The 19939-nt window shown below is 44.5% G+C and overlaps 1 protein-coding gene across 1 annotated transcript in view; it reads right to left on the bottom strand.

Moving 5' to 3' along the window:
• Positions 1-8037: 8037 nt before the first annotated feature.
• The window catches only part of GLG1 (golgi glycoprotein 1), a 149028-nt gene continuing 137126 nt past the window's right edge, over positions 8038-19939 (bottom strand). The window contains exons 19-26 of the mRNA XM_007462995.1: positions 15877-16014; positions 14383-14506; positions 13390-13532; positions 13096-13197; positions 12031-12138; positions 10068-10188; positions 9331-9437; positions 8038-8205 (exon numbers count right to left, since the gene is read on the bottom strand). Coding sequence (XP_007463057.1) covers positions 8038-8205; positions 9331-9437; positions 10068-10188; positions 12031-12138; positions 13096-13197; positions 13390-13532; positions 14383-14506; positions 15877-16014 — 1011 coding nt within the window. The remainder of the gene's footprint in view (positions 8206-9330; positions 9438-10067; positions 10189-12030; positions 12139-13095; positions 13198-13389; positions 13533-14382; positions 14507-15876; positions 16015-19939) is intronic.

The following is a 19939-nucleotide window of genomic DNA, read 5'->3' as shown; positions in this document are numbered from 1 at the left end:
GTACGCAGGCCTCTTACTGTTGTGGCCTCTCCCGTTGCGGAGCACAGGCTCCGGACGCGCAGGCTCAGTGGCCATGGCTCCCGGGCCCAGCCGCTCCGCGGCATGTGGGATCTTCCCGGACCGGGGCACGAACCCATGTCCCCTGCATTGGCAGGTGGACTCTCAACTACTGCACCACAGGGAAGCCCTGTGTTTTTTTTTTTAAGACATTTTAAGTCAACATATATGTTAAAGACATTTCTATTGCTTTGTACAATATTTATATATTTTTTAATTTAAAAATTTTAAGCCTTTCTCACCTTCTGAGATGGCCCACACTCTGTCTGTGGAGTGTGTTTCTAAATAAATCCACTTCTTACATATCAAAAAAAATTAAAATTTATTTTTAATCTTAAATTTATTTCACTAAAATTAATATATATTATTAAAATTTTTGCTTTTATTTAAGCACATATTTACCTTTTCTAGTGCTCCTCCTTCATGCATTTCCATATTTCCATCTAGGATTATTTTCTTTTGCTTGAAGATTTTCCTTTAGGATTCTTTTTGTGCAAGTCTCATAGTGACAAATTCTCTAAGCTTTTATCTGAGAACATCTTTATTTTAAGGGTTATTTTCATTAGGTAAAAAAAATTCTACATTGGCATTTTTTATCACCCCAGGACTTTAAATATGTCTTTTCACTGTCTTCTGACTTTCATCATTTCTGATTCGAAGTCAGCCATCAGTCTTAGTGTAACACAATACAATGGTCAAAAAAAGTTTTTTTTTCATGTTCAAGGCTTCTTTATTGGTTGCATCAAATTATTACAAAGTAAGAACTGCTATTGGCCCCCCTGGTCTCAACTGCTATTGGCCCCCTGGTCTCCAAGGCCGCCCCTGCCTTGGAGAGGCAGCCTTAAAAGCCTAGTGACCCAATTCTCCAAAAAGCTTACCTCAGATGTGTGTTAGGTAACAAAACATTTTTTTTCTGGTCCAGATCACACACTGCATTTAGTTATTATGTCCCTCTTCAGCCACCTTTAATCTGGAACAATTCCTTCGTCGTTCTCTTTCATGATTGAGTGCAGGGCGGTTATTTTGTAGAATGTTGCTCAGTTTGGGTTTGTCCGATGTTTCGTTATGATTGGATTCAGGCTCTGCTCTTTTGACAGGGAGAGGACAGAAAGGATGTTGTGTCCTCAGTACATTCAATCAGGAGGCACTGTGATGTCTGTTCTTTCTGCTCCTCTTGATGTTAACGTGGATCACGTGGTTTAGTTGTGTTTTCTCCACTGTAAATTACTATTTTCTCTCTGTAGTTAACAAGTAATTTGAGAAGACACTGCTGTGCTACAGGTGGTTGTTTTGAATGAGGTGGGAACCCAGGACCAAGGTCAAGAGCTCCCAAGGGAGGCCTGTCCAGGGTCTGCAGGTTCTGGGGTCAGGTCAGCAGCCTCTGCCCAGAGCTGGATGAGGGCTGGAGTTTCAGTTTGGTCACACAGGTCCCAAAGCCAATCTGGCTAGTCAGAGAAAAAGCATATGGCAGGGGCGGACACTCTTGTTTTGCAGCTAATGAGCTGTATGTGAAAACAAGTCCCTCCCCGCCTCTGCACCTTTTTCTTTCTTTCTTTCTTTTTTTAATTTATTTTTGGCTGCGTTGGGTCTTCACTGCTGCGTGCAGGCTTTCTCTAGTTGCGGCGAGCTGGGGCTACTCTTCGTTGCGGTGCGTGGGCTTCTCTCATTGCAGTGGCTTCTCTTGTTGCGGAGCATGGGCTTCAGTAGTTGCAGCACATGGGCTCAGTAGTTGTGGCTCATGGGCTCTAGGGCACAGGCTCAGTAGTGGTGGTGCACAGGCTTAGTTGCTCTGCGGCATGTGGGATCTTCCTGGACCAGGGCTCGAACCCGTAACCCGTAGTTCCCTGCATTGGCAGGCAGATTCTTAACCACTGCACCACCAGGGAAGTTCCTGCACCTCACTTTTTCATCTAAGTGAGAGACTTGGACAGTCTAAGCTTCTCCCCTTTTCGGCTAAAACTCTTTTGTTCTTAGTCCCTTTGGAAAACAGAGGCCAAACACCTCTGAGGATTGAAGTTGGCCAAGGATCTTTTACCAGAAAAATCACACACAGAATTTGGGAGTGGGGCAATTCATTCAGAGACTGCTAAGGCATCAGCCAGGCAACACGTAAGCCATTCACTGCTGCGGTTCCCCTCGGGGGGCTGAGGGCAGCTTGGCTGGGGAGCCACTTCTCCCTTGTAGAGATACAGGTGATGAGGAGCCTGAACCCACAGCTCATGTCCTACACTTACACCAAAGCAGGGTAGCCTCTCCAGGGCACGCATTCAGGGCTGACGGCTGCCCTGAGCCTCCTAGATAAAGGAATATTCACACTGGGACTCAAAATGCCCCTCAACCGCTCCCTCCTTTCTTCTACTCTTCACCTTCTCCCATGTCCACTGTACACACAGGCCTACTATCTCCTAAGTGACAGTTGCTGAAAATGGATTTGAGGAGTTCTGAGAAGAAACCCTGGGTTCCAGGTTACGCCTCCTTTCTCACTGAACATCCCATTTCATTACTTGAATATTAGTACAGCCATTACTACTTAAAGAAATCCTTGCTACCATGCAATTCCTTAAGCTGTTACTTTTTAACAGCCGGACGCACATCGGCTTTGCTGAGAGTAGAGGAGGTAGAAGGCAAGGTTCGGGAAGGGTGTCGTGAGGTCACTGACCTCAGGGGTGGGCTGTTGAAAGGGGGAGGCAAGCACTGACTAAATGCGGACATAGCAGGGCCCAGAAAACAAATGTGGCCTAGTTCTGGGCCTGAATGGGAAGGCGGCCATCAGAGACCAGGTGCCATCCATGTGTCACATCTGTAAGGAGAAGTTCCAGGTATGTGTGCCCCCCAGGAAGGAGCCTCATGACATGGCTTAAATACATCAGCAGAATGAACAATTCTGGACACATGAGCTTGAGAGTCAGAAAACCCCAGATCTGGCTTCCAGCTCTCCTGTAAAGGCCTATGGTCCTATTCTGTTTGACCTAATTAGCCAAGAACACGGACATTCTAGCAGTAAGTTTCTGAGCATCAGTGGCAAGTTTACAGTCAGTGCTCACAGCTCCGGAGACTTCTTCCAGCAGAGCATGTGGCTGGAGGAGAGTCCTCCCAGTCACCAGAGGAAATTCGACAAGTGAAAACCTGCAAACTCTTTATTAAATTCTCCCGTTTCATCTGTACAGAAAAAAACGCACATTATGTTCAGAATCTCGGTAACATCTCAAAATTACACAGCATGAACATGTAAAAACAAGAAACTTCCAGGATTTTATACATAGAAAGGAAAACCATTTACAAAAGAGGCTTGTTAGTTTTACTTTTCTTTTCTTCCTTCTTAAAAAAAAAAAAGTTAAAGGCCTAGGATCTCACACAGCATTTGCTGTACAGTCTGTTTTCCTGCTTCGATTGACCTGGGAACATGGTGTTGGGAGAAGCCACTCAGGAAGCCTCGGGCTGCCAGCCCCTCCTGTCGGTCACTCACTCTAGTGCCCCTCAGTCTGACAGGGGACCTGTTCAAACTATCTAGCATGTGTGGTACAGGGCCTGCTGGGCTCTGGGGTCCAGTTGTCAACTCTATGTTGGGGGGAAGGCACTATCTGAATTTTCTCCTTGCCCAAGGAGATTCCTCCACTGCATGTACCCCAACACCCCTACCTGTGTGTTGTGGCAGATCTTGGGAAGGCAGAAGGAGAGGAAGCCACCATCAGGATCCTGTCACTACCAGCCCGAGCAGACAGTCCCACCTTCGAGCTCCAGATGACAAATAGTCCCTGGGTCTCCACAGTGATCTCACTAGATGGCTTGGATAAACCTGTCACTCTCGAAGAGTCAGTCTTGGTTTGCTAATGACTGATCTTTTGTCTGAGGTCTGGGCAGGAAGGGGGATTTGGCTTCAAACTTGATTGCCCTGACATGTGACCCTGGTCCTAGGGGAGAGGAGGACCAAGAGGAGTGTAGTGGGAGAGATGACCAACCAAAGACATGTGAGAGTGAGAGGAGAGAGAGAGAGAGAGAGAGAGAGAGAGAGAGAGAGAGAGAGAGACACGGAGACCAGAACATCAGCTTTGGCCCCAGGCCCTTTGGGAATTGAAGACCAGTGGGGAAGAGGTGATTTAGGAGTAGAGTATCCCTAAAGGCCTGGTGGAAACTCAGGGCACTGGAATGCTGCATTTTATAAAATTACTTAGGTGCTGTCCAAATGGTGAGAATAAATAAAAGGAGTCTTTGAGGTTTTTCAAATTCCTAAGAATCAGAAATATAAGTAAACATACCAAATTGCACATGATTCAAAAAGCCATATTCTTCTTTTTGTTCTACGGCCCAAATTTAGTTTGAATGTGTCAGGCTGTGTTGGCCTCTAAGGGTGCCTACTCCAGGTTCCTTCTCTGTATCTGCTTGCTTAGAGTAAGTTATATGTGGAAAACGTTTACTTTTTAGTGGGGGAGGGGAAGAAATGGGATGGGGAGGCCTTTTCTCAGAGGAACTTGAGACCAGGTAAGGAGGTCCCACAAAGCAACCTACCCCTCCCTGGGTGACTCACACTAGTGGGGATCTTTAGGATAGAAGTGGCACCACAAGCCTGGAGGTGGCGCACAAGTCAGGCTCATATAGGAGAGTGAATCTTCTTTTGGGAAAAGGTGGAGGGAAGTCAGCACTCTGTCTGATAAAACGTAAACGATCCTACGACTCTTTACTACTGGCTTCTCTTGTTACTTGACCTCAGGAAACAGGAAGAAATGAAATCTGATGGTAATTTCCTGTCACACCTAGGAAGCAGAATCTCCCTCCTTCCCCAGCGTCCCCAAGAAGAATACGTGCAGGATGTGAGACTTGCAATGAATACAAGTCAACACCTGCTCACTCAGTATTAGAATTCCCCTCGCTTCTAAGGATGCACTGGCTCAGAACAAGCTGATGGGATCCATAGCACTGGGCCTGGTAGTGGTACCAGAATTTCAGGGAATGCTAAGAAGGAGGGCTTTCCTGCTGGAGTGAACCCAAGCCCGAGCGATGGCTCCCACCTCAGAGCATCTTGCTAGCAGACTTCTCTTGGCACAGCAGCAACAGCAGAGGAAGGCCAGGGATGCACCAGGCTCAAGGTCTCACTCCCGCAGCCACCCTTGTGTGTGAGAAACTCCGATGCAGGGAGAGGACAGCCTTGTTCTTGACGTTCTGCTCAGATTTCTGATCGCCTGCACTGCAGGGTCTCCAGCCCAGACTGCCCTCCTGGCACCTCTGGGGTGTCGCAGAGACACCAAGTCTGAGTCTCTGAGACACTGCAGTGAGCTGACACGGCCTGATGAGTTCTCTGGCTACTGTCATCTCCAGCAAGTGCTTGGAGCCTTGGCCTTGGACAAAAACCCTACCTGCTGCTTCTGTTATTGTTCATGGGCATCAGAAGGACACAGGTCTGTCATCCGCTCCACTAGGGCCGTGGTTTCTTCCTGACTAATTCTTGACTAGCTGATTTACCCAAGAGTGGCCTGTGAGTCCAGTAACCAGAGGAGCCCCAGAACCTGTTTTGTTACACCAATGAGGTACAGAATGGATATAGTTGGGCCGTAGTTTCAGATGGTGCTGGGCCCCCTGGATGCAGGAAACTGCTCAGTCATATGAAACTATTCTAAAAACCAGTCACTGAAACTATTCCAAGTCGGATGGTGGAATGTTTTCTGACAACGAGCAATCAAAGATACCAGCTGAGTTATCCCTTCTATCTATCCGGATCATTTCTAAAGATGACAAATGTTTCAAGAATCAAACTCCTTTTCAAACTTCCAGATCTGCTGCAGACAGTTGAGATCATCTCTCAGTTCAGAAAGAACAAGAGTATCTACACACATTAAACTATGGAGATGTTTTACATACACTGGGAGGGAGACTGCAGAGATGGAGAATGGTCCTCCCACTCTCATCAAACAGGGAACAGTCATTCTATCCTGTCTGTGTACAGATATATCCCCGGTCTTCGATCCCAGACCCCACCACCCAGCGGGGAGCCCCTGGAGGTGGACTATCTAGATCAGCTCAGTTCAGTCCAAAAGTGGTGGTAGGAGGGGTGCTGCTCGGACTCCAAGAGTTTCAAGTTTTATGAGGCTGAAGAACCCCAGGACAGTTGCTAAGAATCAGGAAGACCCTGAGAGCAGGACTCGGGGGAACAAGCAGCTTGGAAGCTCCCCTTCATGACTTGGAGTACCCTAGGCAGGGGGGATATGCAGCTTCTAGATCCCAGTGCCTCCAGGAAGGGTAGGAAAAAGGAAAAAGAAAGAAAAAGAAGAAAACCACAGTATTCAAATATATGTCAGTCAGGTTAGACAAGGAGTCATTTGGATCAACCGAGCCACAAACTGACCCACTTTGTACTGAACACATTCCAGGGAAGACAGATGTGGGGAGGTCCCTCAGCACGTGTGCACGGTGGCAAAGAGGCGCAGGCCAAGGGATGGAGCATGGTCTATGTGGACAGTTTTAGGCACGTGATTTATAATACTTTGTGGAGTCTAACAGGTTAATAAAATATATATTATATAAATATATCTTCTACTGTACACGCCGCCCTCTTGTGCAGCCACTGGATTCCATGCCCCAAACTCAAGTCCAGGTGCACCAGGTTGAACTGTGATGCCTGCACTCCTCCCTTTTTATACTCCAAGCCTGTCATCTCTACACTGGAGGGACGAGGGATGGTCAGGAATATTGCTTCCATAAAGCTCAGATTCAGGAAAGACTGATGAATCATCAAAGTACATTTAGCCAATGCCTACTGTAGTGGGTGTATGCAGCAAACGGGCAGAAGGAAAAAACGGAGAGACGCCTCCATCTTTTAATGTAGTAACCTTCCACACCCTCTCCATGTAGAGGCCTAAAGGAGCTTGTCTGGGAAGGTGGCCTTGAACCTGCAGAAAGGTCAGGTTGGACTGCCAGTCACACCCTGAGACCAGGCTAAGTCTTTATAAGCCATTGTCTCTGACCTGTATTGCTGCCTGAGAAGTAAAGCAAAGTCAATCAATCCCCTGCTCCTCCTTCCTGCCCTGAGCTCCAGCCCCCATAGTCACGGCCTCCCGGTGAAGCGGAGGACTTCTGGAGGAACTGCCACCCCAGCAGGATCAATCCGAACGCGGCTTGAGTCCTGCACTGCCCTGGAGGAGGAAGGTCACTGGGACACTCTGCCTTGGGCCTCAGGGTCCAGCCTCTCCATGCAGATCAGTGGACTGATCAGCTGCACACACTTCTGATCCCCTCTCCAACCCATCTGCCCTCGGCCTAGGGAAGCTCATGCTCCACTTCACTGAGGTGAGGAGATCACACAAATACCCACGGCTGTGGGGTCCTGACCAGCAGCGGCTCTACTAGGGTAGGAACTGGAAGGCATCACTGTTTCAGCAGAAGAAAACAAGACCCAAAGCGGGCTGGTTAATCGTTTCCCACTACTCGGTGAAGTCCATGGCCCTGACATGGGCCAAAGGTGCTTTTGAGAAGTAAGCAAGACATCCCAGTTATAGCATATTGGGTGGTGTGTTTCCCCTCTAAAGTCCTGCCTTCATTTTACACTGTCACACAGAAGAAATAACCCCATTGCTCAAATCAAGCCTGGAGGAGATGTGTTACTATATACATTTTTTTCTTTAAAAATTTCTTTTTTTTTTTTTTGGTGTTTTTAAAAAAAAAAATCATTTGAGTTGCAGGTCAGGTGAGTTGGTTCTGGAAGTACTGGTAGTTCCATCGGTATGAGAGGCTTGTCTATGGGCAGGTAAACCCAAGTTTGCCAACAAAGCCAATACCCAAAGCGGCCAGCTGCTGCACAAATGGTCGAGGAGGAGGATACCATGGACATGGGTGAAGTCTGAGACAGGACAATGCGGTGGATACCTGCTGCTGCTCTAACATGGGTGTTGGTGTCACCTCGCAGAAGGACGAGGTGAGTGGGTACGCTATACAGGAGGGCTGTACAAACTGGGCACTGGACAGGTAGTTCCTCTGGTGCTCAAGGTGGCTCTACCTGTCCTTGAGCTCTCGTGTCACTCGTTTGGTGATACGTCCACACATCAGGCCAATCAGGAACAATATGCAGATGCTCCCACTGATCACAGAGAGAATGTAGTTCTTTGAAGGGGATGTCATCACTTGCATGGCGAGGTCAGAGAAGCCATCTGCTGGGGCCACCTGGAAAACACACAGGGGCATCATCCTCAGAGAGAAGTGGGCTGGGACAATGCTTGCTCTAACTTGCCCCCCTGGACTCCTACTGTAACTTAGGTCATTTCTTTTGGGGAGAGAGGAGGGCAACGGGCAAGAAAATCAAACACCGAGCTACAACTGTTTTTCCCGATCATACAATTCATCACAGTGATCACTGCCGCCCACGTAGTAACAGCTCTCATACTGAGCACCTGACGGTGGGCTGGCAAAGGGCTCAGCATGTTTCAATCGTTTAGTCCTCACATTAGTCCTGGGACGTAGATTTTACTACTCCCACATTACAGATGAAGACCCGGAGGCCCAAGGGGTGGGAAGTGGTCAAGTGACTTGCACAAGGTCACAGGTTCTTACATATTTTGATTTATTTTCTTCATGTTGCTGACTTTTTAAAAACAAAGAGAAAAGTTGAGATTCTGTCGGGTGCTAATTCTCTGTTGTGACTTGTTTCCACTCACCATCATATCATCAGCATCCCCCCCCACGAAAAACAACTTGCAAACATGACTTATGCTGATTGAATATACTTAATCACTCCCCCAATCGTGGACACTCGGAGTCTAACCAGTTTTCATCCTCAGTTTTCCTCAGTGCTTTCTCCAGTGGACCTCTATGGTAGGCTACTATGGCAGAATCAGGACCAAAAGGTTCCCCAGGTGCACACGGACCTGTTCTGTTGAGTCTCAACTTAGCCTGGGTGCTGAAAAGGGTCCAGCCCAGAGAGGTCTGGGCTGCTTCTATGCTCATCCATGTACTCAGAACAGAGCAAGGAGGCTCCAGATTAATCTGATTTAAGCACCAACATCTGCCAACAAAAAACTAGCAGTGGAGTCACTGTGAAGCAACGCTTGGCGGCTCAAAGGCGGAAACCAGTGATGAAAGAAGGGACTAATTAATGTCTCTGCTGTGCTATCTGGAGAGGATGGCTCCAGGCTCACAGAGCCCAGGCGTCTTATGGTGCACTGAGAGATTTTTTCAAATAAACCTACTGCCAGTCTCACAACAAGGACAAGGAGGCCAGTGAAGTATCTCAAAGAGACCTGGGAAATTGACAGAGGAGACGCCACATCAGGAGATTCTCGTGGTCATTACCTTTGCTGCGTAACTCCACATTTCAATCCGGTCATTGAGGCGTTTTTTGCACTCAGGTTGTAACCTCACCCGCTTATCCTCCAGGGCCTCCATAAGGCAGGACATTTCTGTGCAACGGAAAGGGATAAGAAGCGTCTGAAGCTGTACAGAACAGAAATTTCGGTAAGGATGGGGAGAAGGGTACCTAACCACCAGAGAATTCAGATCTGGAGGCTATACAAAGTTAAATCCCTTCAAGGACACTTAACCCAAGATCTACCATGGAGAAGAATATTTAAGGTTGGCTGTCCAGAGTCTCTCTTAAAACCTCTCTCATTTTTTTTCATTGGACACACATGGCTCAGAAACAACCATACACCTGCACAGGTTCCACCTCACACAGAACCTGTCTGCTGAGCCCACTGTGGCCACCGGGGAAGCTGATGAAGCTGTTCAAGGTTAGACAAGGCAGGGAAGAGGGCCACGATGATAGCTTAACTTTTGCCTCCCTGATAAACAACTCAACTTCCTCCTGTCATCAAACCTTTACCTCGGGTCATGGCTCTATCAGTTCAAACCTGCAGCAGGATTACTCCTAAACTCACTTTGCCACAAAGGCATCAACCAGGCCCCCAGTGGATGCTGTCTACGGTTGAGCTGCAGCTACAGAACAGAGTAGCTGGAAGTGATGTCTCAGAGGGAGTCTTTGCTCCTCCCAAGATAGTTCAGACAGGGTCAGAGTGAACACCATGACTTACGACGCCCTCGGCCAGGGGTGATGGCTGCACAGTGGTGTTTAATATCCAGGGCACAAGCTGTGTGAAGAACTGGGTCCACAAAGATGTCTGCTTTGCTTTCCTTCAGCATGTTTAACACTTCCTAAGAAGGGAAGATCATACAGAGAGCTTTTATAGAGGAAATACATCAGATCTGTTGTCTGTAAATACTTTACATACAAACAAAAAAGTCAAGGAGGGACGATTAAGCCAACAGAGGCTACTCTGAGATAGGTGGCAACGTGGTGATGATGCAAAGAACGCAGATGGTTAGCATCCAATTTAATTCAATAAATACAATTTGGGGACCTAGTGTATGCAGAGCTGTTTGCTAATAAGCAAAGCGAGGCAAGTTTAAGATCAGAATTGGGTTTTGGGCACTCTGCTATGCTATATTATTAAATACTAAGTGTTAGTGTTTATATTGATTTAATGCAGTTATTTTGTTACTTTATATGTCTGAAAATGTGAAAACTGAAAATCAGAGTAATAAGCTATATTAAAATTCTCAAACAGAAAGGTGCATTTGCAAAATGTTTCACTTTACTTCCATTATCCTCAAAAGGAAAGAAAGAACTGACAGAGCATAACTTCTACCGCAAGAATAATTCTTATATGAGTTTAAAGATGTTCTGAACAACAGGAATATAAACATGATAGAATTGAAATCAACTCTGCAGACTCTCCATTTATACATGATGAAATTATAGCAGGTAAAGACAGTCAAAAATTGCTTTCTTAAGTAAAAATTACTTTGTGCTTCACAGACTGTAAAACAACAATAAAACAAACAAAAACAAAAAACTGAAATGTTCAAAAAGTCCTCCTTGAAGTTAAATGGGATAATTTGATGAAAAAGTATTCAAAGGAAAATATCTGGATTTAGCCTTTAGCCAACTTCTGCCACTCCTCAGACCATGTGGAATTAGAAACATTTTTAGCAGATGAAAATATCTGCACACAATATTCACAGTGACTCAGTAATATCATTGAAACACTTTTCCAAAAAGAGATTAAGTTTTTAAAAAAAGATCAAATACATTATTTCACTTTCAATTTTGTAAGATAATGCATGCTTAGCTATCTTTTTTTTAAATTAATTAATTTATTTTTGGCTGCGTTGGGTCTTCGTTGCTGCACGTGGGCTTTCTCTAGTTGTGGTGAGCGGGGGCTACTCTTTGTTGCGGTGTGTGGGCTTCTCATTGTGGTGGCTTCTCTTGTTGCAGAGCATGGGCTCTAGGCGCACGGGCTTCAGTAGTTGTGGCACACAGGCTCAGCAGCTGTGGCTTGTGGGCTCTAGAGGGCAGGCTCAGTAGTTGTGGCTCACAGGCTCTAGAGCGCAGGCTCAGTAGTTGTGGCACACAGGCTCAGCAGCTGTGGCTTGTGGGCTCTAGAGGGCAGGCTCAGTAGTTGTGGCTCACAGGCTCTAGAGCGCAGGCTCAGTAGTTGTGGCACACAGGCTTAGTTGCTCCACAGCATGTGGGATCTTCCTGGACTAGGGCTCGAACCTGTGTCCCCTGCACTGGCAGGAGGAGTCTTAACCACTGCATCACCAGAGAAGTCCAGCTATCATATTTTGATAAATTTGTTTCTATGTGATGTTTCTGAAATGAACTGAATTTGTAGTTTCATTGACTTTTACTAATGCAGTACGCTTACTGATATATTGGAATTGACATTTTACTTTGGCATAGTACTTAAACAATGACCTTAAACAATGGTCTAGTCATGGGGATGAGACATATTCACAAGTAATTAGTACACGTGAAAGACTATTTAAGTTACAATTAATGGTCAAAAGGCAAATCAGTTTGGTAAGAGGGAACAAGATAGAATTCTTGGAAGGAAGGTTTAGATTTGATCACTAAGATGTACAGACTATAGCTTTAAGAGGAAGAAGAGGAGAGAAAAGCAAGTGAGAGAAAATGGTGATTGACGGTGTTACCTTTTTACACATTTCTGTTTTGATTTTGAGCAGGTTAACTTTGAGGCACTCCTCTACTTGACCTGTCTGCTCCTGGGCTGCTGCTTCTTCGGCACATAGACTGGCAATCTGTTCAGGACACACACAAAAAACAAGGGAACCCCTACTCTCACGAGACAGCTTGGTCTCTGAAGCATGTCGATTGGAGATCCTCCCACACATGTGCCCGGGGCTCTTCTCAAACGGATTCCTGGTGGATTTCACTCCCCTCCCTCCCATACGGGATGCCAGGCTCTTTTCTCCTTCACAAGGACTGGCACAGAATTGAAAAACAGTCAATACATGTATCTTCATGCTGTCAACCCCAAGACCTGAGTCAGACTGTCCCAGGGCTGGTCACAAAGAAGGCTACTCTCTGATTCCTCAAGAGGAAGGTCATACGGCCAAGTAAAATCCTAAAAGCAAATGCTTGACATTGACAGAGGTTCAGAGTCAACCCAGCTACACAGCTTGGAAACACACACACACACACACACACACACACACACACACACACACACACACACACGGGTACTGACACATAGCCTGCAGCACAGTTAAAAATTTAACCTTCTTTGGACAGCTTTATGAGTAAGCGTTTTTGAAATATCTTTAGCTATGTTCCCATAAAATGGACATATGTTGAACAAGGTTTACTACATGACCTTTTGTAGCTAGAAAGTAAAATAATATCCAAGAACTGGCACTTTGTTAGAGGTATTACAGGAGCACTTTTATCCTTCTGGCAAGTGTTGGGAGTATTCTGCGTTGAATATCAGAATAAGGAGAGGGAAGAACAAACTAGACGTAGACAGATATAATAAAAAAAAAACGTTGTTCAATAGAGAAATATGGAATCAAAACTGAATAGTGATAGGACTAAGGACAAACCAAATTCAGTGTTACACAGAACCAGGAACTCAGACAGTGGAGAGCCTAGAAGAGCCCTGGATTCAGGGCTGAAGGGAAACAGAGTAAAGAACTTTTCTCCAGTAAAAACTTCTCTGACCAGCTCTGTTCACAACCAGTTTTGTCCCCCAATCCTACCTCATCCGAGCAGTGTAGCTGGAGCTGAGGATCGAGTCGGTAATCTAGAGCAGACTCCTGGATAATAATCCGGATCTGGTCTTCGCAGTCTGAAGAGAGGCGCTACATGTGACAAGGGAGGGTATGTCAGCCTATTAGAACATGTCAGCTTTTTATCTGGGCCCTGGCTTGGGGAAGGTATGCAAAAAGGTCTTGGGCAAAGTAGCAGCAAGCTACAGACCTCCAAAGAAAAAACTGCCAGGACTAGTGTAGGTTCCATAAGTATACCTCTGTGGAAAGCCTAGGGCAGTTTACCTGGTCAGCATATCTCAACTTGAGGCAAGAGATGACTTGACCTTCTAACTCCGAATCATCCTTGGCCTTAGTCAGGATACCATGACAGAATTTAGGAATGTCAGCTTTACAGGCTTTCCTTAGCACAGGGTTTAAGCGGTAATCTAGAGCAGAAAGTAATAAGCACATGATAAAACACTCCACCTGGATTCACAAATGTTTTGAGATCCACTTACCCAAAGGGGGCATATTATGTCAATGACCATTAATAAACCACTGATTTGTTTATTTGGTAAATGTTTACTGAGCTCTCACTACACTGTTTTATTTTATTTTATTTTTGGCCATGTCCTGCGGCTTGTGGGACTGAACCCGGGCCATGGCAGTGAAAGCCCGGAATCCTAACTACTAGGCCACCAGGGAACTCCCTCAACATGCTGTTTTAAATCAGCAGTATACTGTGGTGGAAGAGCAGACGTGGAGACCCCCAGGAAACGTACTCCGCAGCAGCTCTGTAGGATCTATTGAAGCCAACATTCTAAGCAGTCCTCACAAAAATCTAGCAGACATCAGCAACCTTCCCCATCATACATATTTTTGAAAATTCTGAGAACAGAATATCCAACTCAACTTGATCACTAAGTTACAAGGTCTTGCAACTCAGAGCTTAAATTTCTCTGTTCTAAAACAGATTACCCATATATTCTCCTGCCACATGCGTGAAGTTTTACTAAATTTCTAGACTTTTCAACGAATTTTAGCCCTAATTCGTTTTGGACACCCTTCAAAGGCAAGTTTCCTGTGTTTTCAGCCTCCTCTTTCCCATGACTTTCATTCTGTTCTTCTAGATGCCCTTCAAGGAAGAAGTAAGTCACTTTGCTCATTACATCCAGACTCTTTCCTTAACATTCAGGAGCAACAAAGCACCTTTAGTTTAATTAGGCAAGTATATGCCCGCTCAATTCCTTTCAAGCCATACCCAGCAGGACCAGGAAAGCCATGCCAAAATGTTACCAGTGTTCTGGGTGATCTGGCGCTTGGTTATCATCTGTTTGCATTTGGGATCCATCAATTCACTGTTCTTATTTTGCTTCAAGCATTGCAACATAGTTTTGGAATCGGCTTCTGGACAGAATCTCTGCAAAGAAACAAAGTTTCATAAAAGTAGTTACCCAAATATGGCAATTAACACCATATTTATCACTCTTACATCTTTTGGGGAGCTTATGACAGAACCTAAAGGTATCACTTGGGATGAGAAATGTTAAGCCTGAATAATCACCCAGCCTCAAGTTCCCCTTTATCTATTCTCTACTATATTTCTCACATTTCTTTCTACTATCTGTTTCCTATTTTGGATAGGATGCATTCCCTACTTACATGGCTATGCTACATTCCACGGCCTCTCATAAGCTTACATACTGTTTATGCATGAACGTAACATTGTACCAGGTGACCACGTAGCCCTCAAGCCACATCTACCCAATCCCAATGGGAAATTTAGGAATTACCCAGCAACCAGTGTGAACAGGGATGTGGGGGAAGGACCTATCTGGTTCACCCCTTTAACCAGAGGGGCTATAATCCTATCAAATCTTGCGGAGCCAGCCCCTGTATACTTGTTAGTGTCCTTGAAGTCAGAGATTCATTTTGGACTAGTGATAAACTCCACCTCTATCTGTTAATCCACAGTCTATTTATTATAGTCCACTGTTATCTTAATATGGGGACATGGATTGCTGACTGATTTTTATAGAAGTCATCAAAATCTTACAAACCTCCCTCAAATCAGAGCCTGACATTTCCACTTTTACAGAGGACTCAATTCTTCCAGACCCAGCTAAAGAGACTTCTAACTTTCACAGTTCTCTTTGGAGTTTACTGATAGGGTGAGGAGTATCATTTTATTTTAAAGGGAAGCTGAAATAAGGGGTTAGCACTTTAAGTTTAATCTCTTTGTACGTGTGGACAAATAAAGGAACTGACATCCAGGTTCTCCAGTCAGCCCTGCTGCAGGGGGCATTTATTGGAGAAGTAAATGAAGCAAAACAACCTGTAGAACAAAAAAAGCCTTTGATGGTGATAGATGGATGATCAGGACATTTGATGGTGGCTTCCTCAGTATACCTACCACCAACCGCACTCAAAACCAATCACATACTTAATGGACATCTATTTACTTCTTCCTCAGGTCAAAGTGAGGTTAGCTATCTTAGCTTAGCGGTTCTGAAACTTGAGCTTCACTGGAACCCCCGGGGGCTTGTGAAAACAGAAGGCGCCACTCCCAGAGCTGCAATCAGAGATTGGGGTGGGGCCTGAGACTTTGTAAGTTCCCAGGTGGTGCTGACGTTGCAGGTCTAGGGACCAGACTTCAAGAACCACAGCCGTAGCTGTATAAAACAGGTTGACATTGAGAGATTATATGAATTTTCTCTGAAATTTAAAGGAGTTTGTGTTTTTGTTATGTTGACTTACCCTGTGCTCAACCCTTGGTTTTGGGCCCCTTACCTTTATCATCTGCTTGCAGACTCTCATGAGTGTATAGTCTAGTTCTGGATCCATCATCTCTGTCTCCTGCAGCTTAAAGACTTTCTGGTGGCAACGGGTGCTCAGCTGCTTCTTGTTTTCTTTCAGACACTCAATAATCTAGGGCATAACAGTTACGGGCAAGTTAAGAGGTGGATCAGGTATTGATAATCCATGTTTTCTGACTGAAGCATTAAGTTCTTATTACATTCCTCACTTTTCTATACAGGTACCTTTCATTTCTAATTCCTAGGTAATAGGAATCAGGATTTCCTCACAAAGGAGAATTATATTTATAGATTTACAACCCCAGGGCTAATAGCAAACCAAATGTATAAAAATTGTGGATAAAGAGCAGGTTGTACTGGAGTCTAAGGGGAAGGAAACCCTCTCAAGGTTCCTGGTTTCTTCTTCCTTCCAGGGCTATTCCTTTTCAAGATTCCTTTTGGAGCATACATCAGGCTCTCTGCCTTTCCCTGGAGCAATAACCCTGACTCGACAGTAAGCACAAGCCAGGAAGTTCAGTTTAACTCGCCATTTACCACATGAGAACAGAGCATTAGAGGCCAGCTATGAATGAGACTCAATCCTTACCTTTGAAGACTATATAGTCTCACAGGGCAAAGTTATATAAACAAACAGCTACAATAAAAAAGATGAGTGACTTAACATAAAAGAATAAAGTGCCATGGGATAGATTTTAAGATAGTGAATTAGGTGTATCCTAAAACCTCCCCTTCCCTACAACAAACTTTTAGCTACTATAAAAAAAAGATAAAGCAAGAAAGCAGATGGGAAGCTGCAGTAGCTAGGGCTGTAGCATGTAGTCATGAGACTTCTATGAAATCCTCAAGGCATAAGCAAGAATCACCAAATACAGTTGACCCTTCAATGACAAGGGTTTGAACTACGCAGGTCCACTTATATGAGAATTTTTTTCAATAGTAAACACTACAGTACTACATGATCTGTGACTGCTTGAATCTGTGGATGTGGAACTTAGATAGGGAGGGCCCAACATATATGGAGGGCTGACACTATACACAGGTTTTTAACTATGTGAACGTGCAGTACTCCTAACCCCATGCTGTTCAAGGGTCAACTGCAGTTAAGGAACACTAATATGGTAAGAAAGATGATAAACAAAATAAATCAAGGCCTCAAAACTGAGGGGAAAAGGCAACAGAGCAATCAAACGTATATTTAATATCTTCAGAACAACAGAAGAAAATAGTAAATAAGAATCAAGAACAGGTAGTTATGAGAAGAACCAATTAGAGATGTTACAAATGAAAAATAAGTGAAGGGGACAAGACGGTGGAGTAGTAGGACCTGAGCTCACCTCCACTCGCAAAAACACCAAAATCACAACTAACTGCTGAACAACCATCAAAAAAGACTGGAACCTACCAAAAAAGATATTCTACTTCCAAAGACAAGCCACAGTGAGATGGCAGGAGGGGCGCATTAATGATACAATCAAATCCTATACCCACAAACTGGAAAATAAGTATATCGCAGAGGTTCTCCCATAGGAGTGAGAGTTCTGAGCCCCAGCTCAGGCTCCCCAGACTGGGGGTCTGGCATCAGGAGGAGGAGCACGCAGAGAATTTGGCTTTGAAGGCCAGCAGAGCTTGATCGCAGGAACGCCACGGGACTGGGGGAAACAGAAACTCCACTCCTGGAGGGCTCACACAAGGTCTTGTGTGCACTAGGACCCAGGGGGAAAAGCAGTGACTTCATTGCTGGACTTGGAGGGTCTCCTAGAGAGGCAGGGTGTAGCTGTGACTCACTGCAGGGACAAGGACATTGGTGGCAGAGGTACTGAGGAGTACTCATTGCCGTGAGCTGTCCCGGAGGCCACCATTGTGACACCAAGACATGGCCCCCACCCGACAGCCCTTAGGCTCCAGTGCTGGGACGCCTCAGGCCAAACAACAAATGGGGCAGGAACACAGCCCCACCCATCAACAGACAGGCTGCTTAAAGTCTTCCTGAGCCCACAGCCGCCTCTAAACACACCCCACTGACATGGCACTGCTCACCAGGAAAGCTGCACAAGGCTCTTAGCCCAGCCTCACCCACCAGGAGGCAGAAGCCAGAAGCCAGAGGAACTACAATCCTGAAGCCAGTGGGACCACAAACACAGCAAGTGTGACAAAATGAGATGGCAGAGGAATATGTTCCAGACGAAGGAAAAAAGATAAGACCCCAGAAGAACAACTAAGTAACGTGGAGCTAGGCAATCTACCTGAAAAGAACATTCAGAGTAATGATAGTAAAGATGATCCAAGATCTCAGAAAAACAATGGAGTTACAGACTGAGAAGATACAAGAAATGTTTAACAAAGAGCTAGAAGATATAAAGAAGAAACAAACAGAGACGAACAATATCATAACTGGAATGAAAATACACCAGATGGAATCAATAGCAGAATAAATGAGGCAGAAGAATGGATAAGTGAGCTGGAAGACAGAATGGTGGAAATCATTGCTGCAGAACAGAATTTAAAAAATAAAAAAGAATGAAAAGAAGTGAGGAGAGTTTAAGAGACCTCTGGGACAACGTTAAATGTAACATTTGCATTATAGGGGTCCCAGAAGGAGAAGAGAGAAAGGGCCTGAGAAAATATTTGAAGAGATGATAGCTGAAAACTTCCCTAACATGGGAAAGCAAACAGTCACCCAAGTCCAAGAAATGCGGAGAATTCCAGGCAGGATAAACCCAAGGAGGAACACACTGAGACACATATTAATCAAACTGACAAAAATTAAAGACAAGCAGGAAATATTAAAAGCAAGAAGGGAAAAGCAACAAATAACATACAAGGGAACTCCCATAAGGTTATCAGCTGATTCTTCAGCAGAAACTCTGCAGGCCAGAAGAGACTGGCATGATATATTTAAAGTGATGAAAAGGAAAAACATACAACCAAGAATACTCTACCCAACAAGGCTCTTGTTCAGATTTGATGGAGAAATCAAAAGCTTTCTGGATAAGCAAAAGCTAAGAGAATTCACCACCAAACCAGTTTTACAACAAATGCTAAAGGAACTTCTCTAGACAGAAAAGAAAAGGCCACAACTAGAAACAAGGAAAATATGAACGGGAAAGCTCACCAGTAAAGGCAAACATACAGTAAAGGTAGGAAATTATCCACAAATATGGTATCAAAACCAGCAGTCATGAGAAGAGAGTACAAATGCAGGATATTGGAAATGCATTGGAAATTAAGAGACCAGCAACTTAAAACAATCTTGTGTATACATACAGACTGCTATATCAAAACCTCATGGTAATCACAAACCAAAAATCTACAATAGATATACACACAAAGAAGAAAGAGGAATCCAAACACAACACTGAAGACAGTCATCAAATCATGAGAAGAGAACAAAAGAGGAAGGGAAGCAAAAAGGCCTACAAAAACTAATCCAAAACAATTAACAAAATGGCAATAAGAACATACATATAGATAATTACCTTAAATGTAAATGGATTAAATGCTCCAACCAAAAGACATAGACTGGCTGAATGGATACAAAAACAAGACCCATATATATGCCGTCTATAAGAGACCCACTTCAGATCTAGGGACACATACAGACTGAAAGTGAGGGTATGGAAAAAGGTACTCCATGCAAATGGAAATCAAAAGAAAGCAGGAGTAGCAATACTCATATGAGACACAATAGACTTTAAAGACTATTACAAGAGACAAAGAAGGTTACTACGAGATGATCAAGGGGTCACTACAAGAAGATATAACAATTGTAAATATATATGCACCCAACATAGGAGTACCTCAATCTATAAGGCAAATGCTAACAGCCTTAAAAGAACAAATCATCAGTAACACAATAATAGTGGGGGACTTTAACACTGCACTTAACGTCAATGGATAGACAGAAAATCAATAAGGAAACATAGGCCTTAAGTGACACATTAGACCAGATGGACTTAACTTTTATTTATAGAGCACTCCATCCAAAAGGAACAGAATGAACATTCTTTTCAAGTGCACATGGAACATTCTTCAGGATA

This window comes from Lipotes vexillifer, unplaced genomic scaffold (assembly GCF_000442215.2).
Source record: "Lipotes vexillifer unplaced genomic scaffold, Lipotes_vexillifer_v1.1 scaffold70, whole genome shotgun sequence".
Taxonomy (NCBI): domain Eukaryota; kingdom Metazoa; phylum Chordata; class Mammalia; order Artiodactyla; family Lipotidae; genus Lipotes; species Lipotes vexillifer.
Note: the sequence above shows the minus strand (reverse complement) of the source record. Positions and strands in the feature narration are given on the sequence as shown.